This window comes from Copadichromis virginalis, linkage group LG11, assembly GCF_057382275.1.
Source record: "Copadichromis virginalis isolate Kocher_CV1m ecotype Utaka linkage group LG11, C_Virginalis_male_GT1.1, whole genome shotgun sequence".
Lineage (NCBI taxonomy): Eukaryota > Metazoa > Chordata > Actinopteri > Cichliformes > Cichlidae > Copadichromis > Copadichromis virginalis.
The window spans coordinates 19,050,795-19,063,744 of record NC_140628.1 but is presented as its reverse complement, the minus strand read 5'-3'; the positions used below and the strand labels follow the sequence as shown (position 1 = coordinate 19,063,744).

The following is a 12,950-nucleotide window of genomic DNA, read 5'->3' as shown; positions in this document are numbered from 1 at the left end:
ATTCCATCCATATACATGCATAGCAACAACGTTTTAAGAAACATTTTCTCCCATAATCAGGACATTGGAATGATCATTTTACATCAGTATCCCCCACTGACCTCCCAACCCATCTTGTTCGTCAGCAATAAACTTAATTCTTGTACAACTTGCTTTTTTTTTTTTTTCTCTTTTTGTTTTTAAATTCCCAATGGGGTTACAAATAATTATATGCACAGTCCCCATTTCGTAATACTGCTTTCAGTAATGTTCCCTCATTTACAAAGTATTGCATTGAGAGCAAAATTTGAAAAAGGGAGACCAAAGTGTATCATCAAACAGAAATACGAGTACTATACAAGAATGCTGCCATCCTCATGAAAACATCCACATCTGAGTTGAAGAAAAGAGACAGGGACAAACAGCCACATATGTATGCAAAGCCATGTGTATATGCCAAAATGTGAGATGCAGGGTTGTGCCAGGTGATCACCCCCACCCACCCCCCCAAAACGGCAGCTTTTTAAGGCTAACAAGTCATTAGTAGCAAACTGCAAGTGACATTTTGGCCATATACAGAAACTGGTACAGCAAATAAGAATACACAAGTGCCTCAGTAGCTATTTTTGTGTCTAAAATGCATCTCATTTTTGTATTGTCTATTGTTTCATTGAGCCTACATTACAGTGTAAACAATATGTGTGCTACACAAGAATGACTATACAATAACATTACAAACAACTCTGATATAAATTTCATTTTGAATTTAAATTAAGACCACTACTCCTATTAATACTGATTGTAAAATAAATTAATGTGAAAGTGGCACCAATATTATTCTTGATCCATTTTTCTTTTTCTTTTCTTTTCTTTTTTTTTTTAAACCAATGGTTTTGCATTTGTAAGTCTTAAAACGATGAAAGAAGCTTCTCTTGATTGTCCACAAGCAGCGGTTAGCACTGCATGATGCACTATTCCAGACACAACAGTGTACCAAAAAAAAAGAAAGGAGGAAAAGTCAGTAAGGGGGGGAAGGTGTCGGGGGAAGGAGCGAGGGGGAGGATGAAGAACGTGTCTTCTCTTATTTTACATGCTCGGCAGCATGTGACGAACAGTAAAACTTCTTATGGGTAATAAAGTTTGACAGGTTGTTGAACTGGATGTCACAGAGGCGGCAGTACTTGCCGCTTCCGGAGCCGTTCACGCCCTTATTGGCTGTGGGCACCGCCTCCTCGTTTGGGGACTTGGAGGAAGGCGACATGTTCTCGTTGGAGTCGGTCTGATTTTCGGTGGCCCACGTCGGTGAGGGATTGGGGGGCTGGCTGTCTGGCTGGGGCTGGTTCTCTTGCTGCGGCGGTGCTGTGCCTGAACGCTCCTCGGACTTATGCCCCCCGTTGACAATGACCATGCCTCGGTTTTTGGGCAGGAGGGGAAGGGGTTCCTTGCCAGGGTGAGGGCAGCCGTTAGCAGCAGGCTGTGTGGCCTGCTCTCTGGTTGTTCCCGTCTCTCCTCCTCCAGCACCTCCTCCCCCATTAACACTTTGCTCCTGTTCACCGGTCTCTCCCTGCACCGCTGGCCCCCCGTAGTCAGTTGGTTTTATCCCAAAATACGGCGATATTTGCTCAGGACCTTTGACCTTCTTTATTGCTCCAGGGTAGAGGCAGTGGGGCAGAAACATATTCTTGCTGTCCTCTTTTGATGGGATGAGCTGGGGTTCAGCGAAAGACTTGAGACCCGGCACGGGCCCCAGGTGTGGAGGAAACATGCCTCCATTCTGCACCATCACCTTCCCGTTGCCATTCTTCTCACATTTGCCTGGGTTCTTATCGTAGACTTCATCCGGGTTACCGCTGCTTTCACTCTTCACATCTGGGAACATGGTCGTCTCCAGGCCGCCGCTCTCATTGTGCTGTTGTTGCTGTTGTGGCTGCTGCTGCTGTGCGGCAGTGGCGGCGGCCGTTGCGGGGCAAAAGTTCTGTTTGTGCGCCAGGTAGTTCTCCACTTTGTTAAAACTTATCTTGCACACTGCGCATTCATGATAGTCCAAAAGTCTTTTGGGAGAGCTACATGACTTGTCGGATACCGGCGAGCATTTTTTGCTAAGGTCAATGGGAGCGTCCAGCTCCTGTGGCTCCACGATGTTGCATTTGGGAGCCAGAACGGGTTTGGTGACAGTCAGAGATGCCTCCAGGTGTTTAGGTACCATACTTGGGAACATATCACAGCGGGGATGGAAGCGGTCTGAAAGGCTCTCTACAGCTTCCTGGGATGTGCAAGGGTTCATGGGAGGAACCCCAAGGAAACCTGGCTGACCCATAGGGGGCCTCTGGTGGTCCTGATCCGGGAGACACATCTCATACATCTTCCTGCGCTTACGACTCCTCATGGTTCTCTGCATGGAGGGCACCTTGTTGGTGGGCATGCGTTTCATGGGGGGATCATGACGAGTGGCGCAGTAGTACTGCTTGTGGACCATGTAGGTCTCGTGACGACTGAACGTGATATTACAGGCGTCGCAAGTCGTCTTGGTCGGATCGTTGTCACTTTCCACCAAACCTGTGCTGGGGCTCTTCCCCTCCATCTGCTTGTCATTCAGCCTCTCCTCAGCCCCAGTTGGCGTGGAGACCTTCTTCACCTGTCCTGCTAGATCCTTATCGGGGCCTTTAGCCCCAGCGTTGATCATGTCCAACACGCTGGAGTTCAGGCAAGCTGACTGCATGAGGTGGCTGTCAGCCTCCGACGGGTGGCAGCCGGCCAATATGCTAACAGAACTGTGACCGCTGTTGGGGCTGACCGCCTCGGGGACCTTATCCGAGAGGGCAGAGAAGTCGGGGGACTTGGCCATGTGCTGCCAGCGGCTGTTACAGTAGTGCTTTTTGTGGACCAAATAGTTGTCCAGGTTGCTGAAGGTGATATTGCATTCAAAACAGGTGGCCCCTTTGGGCATAAGAGGACTGTAGATGACAGGGGGGTAGCTGTTCCCTCCGTGGCGCAGCCTCCGGTGAACTAGCTCTGACATTTTAGCCAGAATCTCAGAAGCCTGCGGGACTACTGAAATGTCTTGGGAGAACGCAAACTGAGACAAGAAGGGGCCCATGGGAAATGTAGGCATGTTATGCTGCACAGGGGAGGAGGCCAGTCGGGGGCTGGAGGGCTCAGACTTGATCCTAGTGTAAGAAAAACTGGCTTTGCTGCCTGGGTGGGCCTCTCCCTTCTGAACAGACAGCATGGGCTTCTTCTCAGTCTTGTCAGCTTCCCCGTCTGTGCTGGTCTCCTTGTTGAGGGTCCCTTTGGGACTTCCGAGCAGAGCGTCCTTCCTGTTGGCCAGCTCAGTGCGGGCCTGCTGCTGCTGCTGCTGGAGGCTTTCCTCCGGCCCCCTGGGGGAGTGCTCTGTGCCGTTACCTTCCCTGTGAAGTTTGCTGCCGTGCCCATGTAAGTCCTGATGCTGTAAGAGTTCCCTGTGGCTCTGGAAGCTGATATGGCAGTGATTGCATCTGAAGGCCGCCTGTGACAGGTGAGACATGATGTGATGCTGGAATGTAATAAGAGAATCTGCCGTGTAGTTACAGATTGTGCATTTCAAGCTGGTGCCAGGAGGGAGGCTCTCTTCCATTTTGACACCTGTGAAGGAGATAAAAGGGAAAAATGCTCAGAATCTCGCCTCCCACTTCTCCTTTAGAGTTAACTGTAGAAACCATCAAACACTCATGCATTATGCCAAGCTTATTCCCATCCACTTTTTTTTTATGGCTCAAGGATAAACTGTCAACTATACCAGCTGACAGTACGATATGTATATTCCTCAAAATATATGACAGTTGGGGTTTTTTTCAAGCCAGCCTAAAGACCATGTGAATAAATGCAGGCTTTCATTTAATATTTAGTGAACTTTGGCTTTTGGGGGATCCATACATTAAAAAAAAAAAAAAAAAAGATATCTGTTGCCTCTCTGACCCATGACCTTAATACTCACCACTGTGCGAGGTGCTCAAGTGCATTTCTAGGGCCCTGGGTCCGGAGAAGCTCTTATTGCACTGTGGAAAGGGACAGATACTGGGGGTCTGGTGTGGGCCACTGTCATTCTCCTCCACCACCGTCTCTGGCTCCCTCTGCCGCCCGCTGCAGTAGTACATGAGATGAGCCTGCAGGTTCCTCTCGCTCCTAAACCAGATTCCACATGCTTTGCAGGGGAAGATGTCCTCTGGAGAGGGGTGGGGAGACAGAAAGGGACAGAGGGGATGTGACATCAGGATACAAACAGCACTTTTATATTTACAGATAAAGGGCCTGCGCAAGCTCCTCTCATACGTCTACAGTCCTGCCTCTCAAAGCCTGCGTTAAAGGCTTTTCCACCAAATCCTCGGCTGCAGCATATCGCTGTGTTGCTACCAGTGGGTTGGTGCCCTTTCTCAAGGGCAAACAAGAACACTGGACCATCTGCTTACAGAAGCCTCCCTGTCGAGCTGAACCCAGATAGCCCTCGCTAAGTAAACAAACACACTATTTGCATGAGGCGTGTATTTTGCAATTAACACGTTAGTTCGAGCCTCAGTGTGTTTATGTGAACCCCCCCAAACTTGAAGGTCGATGGCTCTTATCTCCAGCGCAGAGACTCATCTGGGTTAATCTACGCCCGGGCGGAGACGACGCTCCTTGTTAAGCAGGTGACTGAGTGCAGGCTGTGGACTGGTGTGTGTGTGTGTGTGTGAGAGAGAGACAGAACAGAAGTGCGATTGTGCATGTCTAAACAAAAGCACATCTCGTTCCAGCTCCGGTGCCGGTGCATGTGCAGACACTCACTGTTGACGATGGCAGTGGGCAGGATGGAAGCCATGGCGGCCTGCTGCGGCAGGAGCTGGATGCTGTCCAGCAGCCTGGCTGGGTACATGCCCTCACTCAGAGACATGTGGTTCACCGGCTGCAGACGGGAGTCAAAGTCCACCGCAAACGCCACCAGCTCCTCGCCCTCCATCATGTTCTTGGTGGTAGTGCACCACAGTTGGCCACCTGGACAAAACAGGAGATAGAGGAGACGTTTAAACGCCTGCTGCGAGGGAGGAGAGAGCGCCGTTTCGTGCGCGCGCGACTAATTCTGGTCTTAAATGTCAGAGCATTACGCAGAAGGAGAAATGGTAATTGCTTGCGCACAAGTCAAACACTTGAATGGGTGTTGCGTAACTGCGGAGCTTGAATGAATCATCCTGAAGTCTTGATAGTATTCTTAAATAACAAATCGTCAGAAATACAAAGGGTCAGGTCATCAAAATGACAAAAAAATAAACCAGAATGGAAAGTTCTTAGCAGGAACATGTGTTTTCTAAAGTCAGCGCCAATATTACTCTTGATAACTGTCAGCAAGCTGGCAGCAGTTTTTAGTGCGACAGTTTTTCTTTCTTTCTGCTGTATCAATGAAAACACTGAGATGTGTAGATTCTTCGCACTCTCCTGAAAGACACTCGCTTTTTTTAAATGTCATTTTTCAGCACCGTGAGCAGGGTGACTGTTTACGTTGGCGTGAGGGCACAAATCTCGCGTACTTTTATTTTCTCGATAATTTTGGTGAATATCCTTCATCTTTTTTTTTTACTGCCACTCAAATTTCTTTCAAGGCTCCTGGCACTCATATCCAGAAGCAAAGTGCACCTCAGCTGGGCTAAACTGTAGTCTAGAGTGCTGTAGTCAGCTAGAACACTGAGACAGGGCCTCCATAATATTAGATTGTTGTGTTTTGGGATTAAACATTCCTCTGAAATCTTCTGAACATATTCATTAAGTCGGAGAAAGGGTGGGGTGGGGCGGTGTGCAGGAGGAAGCAGGGAGGGAGGGTGGCAGAGGGAGAGAGTGAAGGTTTTAGCTTAGATAATATTTATCTCAGCACATGACAGGCTTTTCAGCTGCACTTCATTTTCCATTGAAGAGATTAAAGTTTTTAATATGACTATTTACAGAAATCTGGCTGGGGAGATAACAACAAACTATGATACGCCGCCGCTAAATGGCAGAATTAGGACATTGTTTCTGAGGAAAGCTGGACAATTAATTAAAGCGTGCTGTTAGCTTTCAAAGATGTGCAAACATACCGACGGAGTGTCAGGCTGAGAAGGGGGGAGGCGGCGACGGGAGACATGTGATTTGAGCCCTGGCTGATGCGGAATAAAGAGAGTCCTGAGGAGAGGTGTGAAGGCAGGGGGACACTGCTATAGAAAGCCCCGGCACATGGGCAACACTGATTACTGATTTACACAAAACCTGTGAATCACCAGGTTTAAAACCGCCCTGCAGACACGGCGAAGGTGCAAGAAGGAGCAATCCACTTTTCTGTCTGTTTATTAGAGGCACGGCCACAGAGACGGAGCCGCCAAGTCTTTACGCCGCCACGGCACGCGTTACGTCCAAATCGCTGTTAAGTCTGCAGAATGAGGTGCCCCGTTATTTCAACAGGAAATTGAATATTTAAGATTTCGCATCACTGTCCTGATTAAAACCTCTCTAGCCCTCTCCTATCTGCTGGTGAAGCACTGGAAATTAGACCAGCACAAATGTGTCAAAGGACTGAAATGGTATTAAAATATGCTATCTCTCAAAGTCCCATTTGTGTGCACACTTCCCCTTCCCCTTGAGTGTGTGTGTGCATGGGCGCGTGCGTCCCAGCGCCACTTTAAAGAGCAGTGCCTATCTGTCGTCCAATCTGCTGTGACGAGACACACACTTCAGGCCGCTCCACTTCATCGTTTTGATTCTGTCATACCACACACTGCCTGGAGAGGCCCTTTGAATTTTTATCTCCTAATTAAAATAACAAAACTCCTCTCCACTGTCTGCCCAAGTTACCATCAAGGTAGATACAAACTGCCACTGACAATGGCGGTGGAATATATCGCAGCCATAGCCACAAAAAAAAAGTTTCTCTCCTCCGCGAGGATTCCTTAGTTCAAAAACGCGCTTACAAAGGGAATTACCAACGAGGCCTCGGCGCTCAGATACAAATCAGTGTTTTCTTGGGTGGGGTGGGGAAGATCAATCAAAATCAAAGATGCTGTATGCTCTCTCAGCTGAAAATGAAGCAGATTATGTGGAGTCTGATGGAAATCTTTCGCCTTTTTTTTTTTTTTAAACTGCATTTTCATGGAGGAATATGCGCTCAGATTGCATCCCTTCAGCCAAGAATGCTACAGATCCATCTGTTGTGTGTGAGAATGCTGGGAGTGAGTTTTTTAGGACTGCATGTCCCAGTTTTAGTGAGCCGCACAAAACACAGAGGCAGCACTCTGCTCGTTCCACTCACTCACTCAACCAAGACAGGCTAGTAAGGTACATGAGCTCAGGCTGCAGGATTATAAGTGTAGTTTAAAGCATATTGTCATCAGAATGAGAACTGGAAACAAGCAGCTGCTTCCCCTCTGATTTTTGATTATTACAGCTCTACACGTTACGCATCTACATTCAGACTTGACATGCATCCTTTGCGTAGCTTTGTGTCACAAATCTGAAATTGATATGATTAAGTGTGCAGCCATAGCATCCTCACATAAACAAACATGCATGCGTATGCGTGCCCACGGTGCGGGCGCGCAGAGATGTGTGCATTCACAGAACGAGTGTGCAGAAACATGTCCGTTTCATGCACATATGGAGATACAAGGCTCTGAAAAGCGACTGCGTGGAGGCGTCAGGTGGGCAACAGACAAAAAACAAATACCCCATGAAGGAGCGCTCTCGAAAAATCCGTCATGCCTGTTTGCCTCTGATGGCCCTTTTCCGTGACAGGTGATTTAAATCACAGAAACACGGGGCGGGCCACCTATGCCCATGGTGCAATGGGAAATGAAAGAAAGGAAAGGAAAGCAGGGGTGGGGGTATGTGTGCGAGGGGGGTGGGAGTGAGGGTCAAGAGTTAAGAGTGAAAGACCAAAAGCGTTAAGTTGTGAAACTGGGGGAAAAGGCTGGGAAAAGTGCAGCTTGTGATTTGCACTTGTTTGCCTGCTGTCTGCAGTGTGAGCTGCCTTTGTGCAGTGGCCAATGCAGTTGGAATGAAGGCTATTGTCTAAATCCTCCTGCAGAGCACCTGATAAAAGAATAAAGAACTATGACATATTCTAAAAACAATGGAGGAATTAAGGGGAGACAATAGGCCAGCTGCCTCATTAAAACAATCAAAAACGGCATCCTGTACGTAGTCCAGATAATTAAAAACCACTGCTTCCTACAGTCTCTCAATACCATATCCACCAGCTCACTGAGGCCCCGAGACTGTGGCTCTGCTGGCTAAATGCCCTCTCCCTTCTCTTCTCCTCTGTTTGATTAATGGTTTATTTGAACGCGCAGCTGAAGATGAACATATGAAGGAATTCATGAAACAAAAATTATAATGCAAACCCTTCTCTCCCCCCCACCCCTCTATAAGCACTCATAAACTAATCAAACGTCTCAGGATGAATCGCAGGCACTGGGGGCGTCTGTCCCCTCCCCTTTGCCTAAAGCCCTGAGAGATTTCAAAGTGCACGCATCACAGGGGCATTTTTTAATTTTCTCACTTTAAATGACTTTATAAGAAAAACGGATGTGTACAGTATCTGTGTGGATGGGTGGGTGTGTGTGTTGGGGGGTGGTGTTGGTAGAAGAGAATATGAGATACTTGAGCAGGAATTTTTTCAAATATTTTTCTTCCCCCCGTTTATTTTTCTTTTTTTTGTGCACCCTGCAAACCGCTAACACCACCACCAGCGCCATATCTTAATGAAGTTGCAAACAAATCTCTCATGCCTCGTGCGAAAAGCTGAGAGACAACAAAGCAGCAGAAATAACAGAAGGGCCCGGATAATTAAACTGGCCTGAAGACAGGTATTCAAATGTTGGTGTGTAAACAGCACAACTCTTTAATAGTTTAGCTGTAAAATGCGTAGTTAAGCACATCAGCACTTGCCTCTCCCATCTGTCCAAACACATTACCGTTGCAGAGGCCATTACGGCACTGGAGTACAGTCCCGCTGCATACCAGCCTGTGTGTTATGGGAGGGGTTGAACGGTGCTTCTGGGAACACTAACGCCGGCCCGTCGGCATTATCTGAATGCATCGTGGGGTCATGTGTTACAAAGAAACACTCTGCAGGTGAAGAAATGGCCGAGCTTGAAAGGGAGATCTGTGAGGTATACTTGTGCCGAAGTGCTTGCTGATCCCATTATGTTGTAGAAAAGAGCAAAAGGTTAAAATATCTAATTCTAGATAGCAAAAAAAGACAAGAAAAAAAGATGTTCCTTTGTCAAGAATGATGTTGTGGAGACTTCTTTTTTCTTTTTTTCCCTCGGCTTCTTAAAGTGCTCGTCTCCGTCTGTTGGCTCTGCGCTAACTGCTGGTCTTAATTGTGAAGTGAGGCCAGTGGTGCCTGAAGCCACAGAGAGGGTTGTAATTAAAGACCTCTACTCTTCTTGTCTTTAAATCAGCTCCGACTCCTCCTGGTCAAATGGGAACAAGCTGCTTGCACCTACGAATATCAAGTAGCTGTGCACCGTTAGTCACCGCTTCTTCTTCTTCTTTTTAGCTTTCACAAAGCTCCAATCAGAGAAGGAGTGAATTACAACCTGACACAATAAACAACTTCCTCCCTACCCGCCAACCCAACGGATCCGGTGGAAATACTAATACGTGGATGAATAATATCTGTATCTGCACCTGACGAGCGGACCCGATGGTGCCGTGACAAACGCTAAACACATCCTCCTCGTGAATACTGGTAAATATTTGGACTGTTTCTGGATCACCAGAGTCGAGCACATTAGGATGACTCACGGCTGTCAAACCAGCCGTCACAGTCCCCCGAGCCAGAGCGAGCCGGTGGCAAGAAAGGAAAGCGCTGAGCTTGGACCCGAGCTGGAACATCATTCGCGGGGTCAAACAAGCTTACTATTATTGACGGTACACTAAACTAGAATTAGCTGACTCTACTATTATTTCACGAGGCTCTGACACAGATTGACTCTCCCTCCCTTTCACTCTCTGCTTCCTCCAATCCTGTTCATGCTTGCTCTCTGCCACTAGGAGGCACTCTTCTCCTGCTCAAGCTTGCAGTCCTTGGATGATTTATTTATTTATTTTTTTGCCACGATGATGCAGAGATGCCTCAGACATGGCAGGGCAAGCACAGATGCCAGTCTGCCTATACATCCTTGCAGGTAGGTGCTAAAGATTTTACTCTCACGAAGAAAAAAAAGGCGTTTGGCTCAAAAGGAATCCGCCCGACCTCATTTCTATTCGATCTGTGGCTGAATATTAGGTGTGCGCAGGGCTATGTTTCATGTTTCTCACTCTTTTCTTTATTTAAATGTGTGCGTGCGTGTGTTGTTGCCACATTTCTGCAATTGCATGAGTGGTTTAGTCACTTTTCAACATGTTTTATATTAAAATATATATTAAAATTCAGAAGTCTGGCAGGAAGACAGTGTCCTTTTTTCCAGGGTAATAATAAATGTTGTTCAGTAAATATGTGTTTACAGAGCCCTGACTTGAGCCTGACCCCCCCACCCCCACCAAACACACACCTCTCTGTCTGTCTCTCTCTCTTCCTCAAGATTTTTCCTCTCGTTCTGCACTACTACAGTGTCTGGACTAATTTTAGTATCAAGTGTTTTTTTTTTTCCAGATATAGCCGGTACCGAGAGCTCATGGATGGCCTTGAGCGAATGGCACGAGGGTCAGAATCCACAAATTAAAAAGTCCTCCCAGGGGAGCCTCACACACGCCGCTCTCTACTGTATACATTCACAGGCAACAAAGACATAAAAGCTGAAGAAGAAGGAGCAACGTCTTTCAACACACACGTTTATCAAGTCTTTGAAAAAAAATATATAAAAAAATGATGCAACGATGTGATTCAGCAAATGTTTCACAGAGCAAGAATTAAATGTTTCACTTTGAAATTAAAAGACATTTCCGTGGCTGGTCTCCGGAGATTTGTGTAGTTTTTTCCCTTTTTTTGTTAAGCACAGTGAGAACGATACTGGCTGGCAGGGGGATGTTTGCCTGGTAATGGTGTTGTAATCATTTTTGAGGGAGAAGAAAATAGAAATGTGAATTAGCAGCTATTTTTGCTCCATTAGGGTGCTATGACGGAGCCTGACTATTTCAATTTCAGATTTATTTATTTTCTAATGAAATGTATTAAATTATAGGAGGAATTACCCGCACGTCAACCGCTTTGCTGTTCGCTCTCTCTTTTTTTGTTGTTTTTTATTTTAAAAAGAAAGATGCACAAAAACATTTGGATGCGTTTCTGTTTTTCCAAACAAATTAAACCTTCTCCCACGAGCACGAAATTTCTACTGAGGACGTTTTAAGCTTCCGGATCTCTGTGCTGTCAGTCTGAAACAATACACAGCCACATTCCTGCAGTACAAAGCTCGCTCTCTCCCTCATTAGCTGCCACACACACACACAGTCAGCTTTCTCCTCGTCCGCAGTAAAGTGGAGTAGACTATTAAAGGAAAAGCTCTGACTGGCTCCTCTCTCCGCTCTGCTTTATTCTTTATTTGGACAGGTTTGTCCCATTGAGCACTCTATTAGCTCTCCTTCTCTGCGGGTAGTGCTGCCTGTGTCCTGGTTGTGGCCAGTCGACATGTGTTTACTGCGGCCCCCGCTGCGGCGGCAGGCTGGTTGGGGGCCCGTCCTGACCAAGCCCTGCTAATGGGACCAGAAGACCCCTCGTGACAGGACACCGCAGCAGACTCTACCCCTCCCTTCCCTCCAGCTGCGGCCCCGTGGCCCGTGTCCCCCTACCCATCATGCCTCGGCGGGAGCAGGTGAACGGCGCGGGGCCAACGGCGACGCGTTTGGTTTTCCTGGGAGAGCAACGCGCCATCGCCATGCGCCTCAGTGGTTCCTCCAACATGGCTCCGGCCCTACGCCACATGGGCTGCCTGGCCAGTCTGCATTTGTGTGGGTGTATGTGTGTGCGCGCGTGATTGTGTGTGTGTATTTGTGGTGTATGGTGGATGCCAGCCCTAATGCAAATGCTTGCCGTTTAAAAAAATGGGAGCCTCTCTCCTCCTCTGTCTCTCCTATTTGGAAAGGTCTATTTTGGCCTTCTGGTGCTGGCAGTTATTTTTTTCCTCTCCAGAAGGACAGAAAGCCAGAATGATGCACCTGTCATCCTTTTTGGAATTCAACATTTATTGATCTGGTCACGAAGAACGGAATTTATAGAGTTATGTGTTTTGTTTTTTTCTTCCTTTACGAACACCAACCGATTTCTGCCTTAAAAATGTGCTTGTTTTATTTGCAAAGCCAGCCTTATTTACAAGCACGCTCATTTGGTATTCACAGGACAAGCGATGCACGCGCGCACGCGCTCTGACACGCACACCAGTCACTCGTGCAGCATCCCAGCATGCCCTCCATCTCTGCACCCCGGTAATTCTACATATTGCTTAAAGTATGTGCTAATTAAATTTTCTGACGGTTTTTGCGAGAGAAATAAATAATCTGCGGCTAAAAGGCCTAATTGCGTTTGTCACATTGTGTCTCGGTGGCTAGTGCATCGGGAGCACAGCCGCTGCCCTTGCTCATTGCCATTCTGTCGTCCTGGCAAGCCCCCTCTCTGCCCCAGGTATCACCACGCGGCCATCTGGAGCCGACATCTGTCTCTCTATTGATCACAAGGGTTTAGCACTTGATCAAACAGACTGCGACAGGAAATTGCTCTTTTCCCCACAGAAAAGGCCAATCGCCTGCGTGAGGGTAATAGAGTGGAACTGAGATGCAGCACCGGCGCGGTGGGCAGGCAGGCACAGGCGCAGCCGGGCAGGCAGCGGCACGGCAGTGTCGGCCGCTGTGGAGGTGGCAGGGGATGGCACGGACACTAAAGTCCACTGCCACGCTTACCAGCGCCACGTTTCTAACCTCTCTGCTAATGCAACAGCAGCATTAAGAGAGCAAAAGAAATAGAACAGAACACGTGCACGCAGGCGATGACACCATCA

General features: G+C 47.6%; 1 protein-coding gene and 1 long non-coding RNA gene across 3 annotated transcripts in view; one reads left to right on the top strand and one right to left on the bottom strand.

Annotated features, from left to right (window-relative positions):
* Positions 1 to 496: 496 nt before the first annotated feature.
* The window catches only part of zfpm2a (zinc finger protein, FOG family member 2a), a 127,046-nt gene continuing 114,592 nt past the window's right edge, over positions 497 to 12,950 (bottom strand). For both annotated transcript variants that reach the window (XM_085473455.1, XM_085473456.1), the window contains exons 6-8: positions 4,780 to 4,986; positions 3,953 to 4,180; positions 497 to 3,600 (exon numbers count right to left, since the gene is read on the bottom strand). In XM_085473455.1, the coding sequence (XP_085329581.1) occupies positions 1,061 to 3,600; positions 3,953 to 4,180; positions 4,780 to 4,986 (2,975 nt within the window). In that variant the 3' untranslated portion in view covers positions 497 to 1,060. The remainder of the gene's footprint in view (positions 3,601 to 3,952; positions 4,181 to 4,779; positions 4,987 to 12,950) is intronic.
* LOC146698362 (uncharacterized) lies at positions 10,062 to 10,910 on the top strand. The gene is made up of 2 exons (XR_014923018.1): positions 10,062 to 10,148; positions 10,616 to 10,910. It is a non-coding gene; the product is annotated as an uncharacterized LOC146698362 (long non-coding RNA).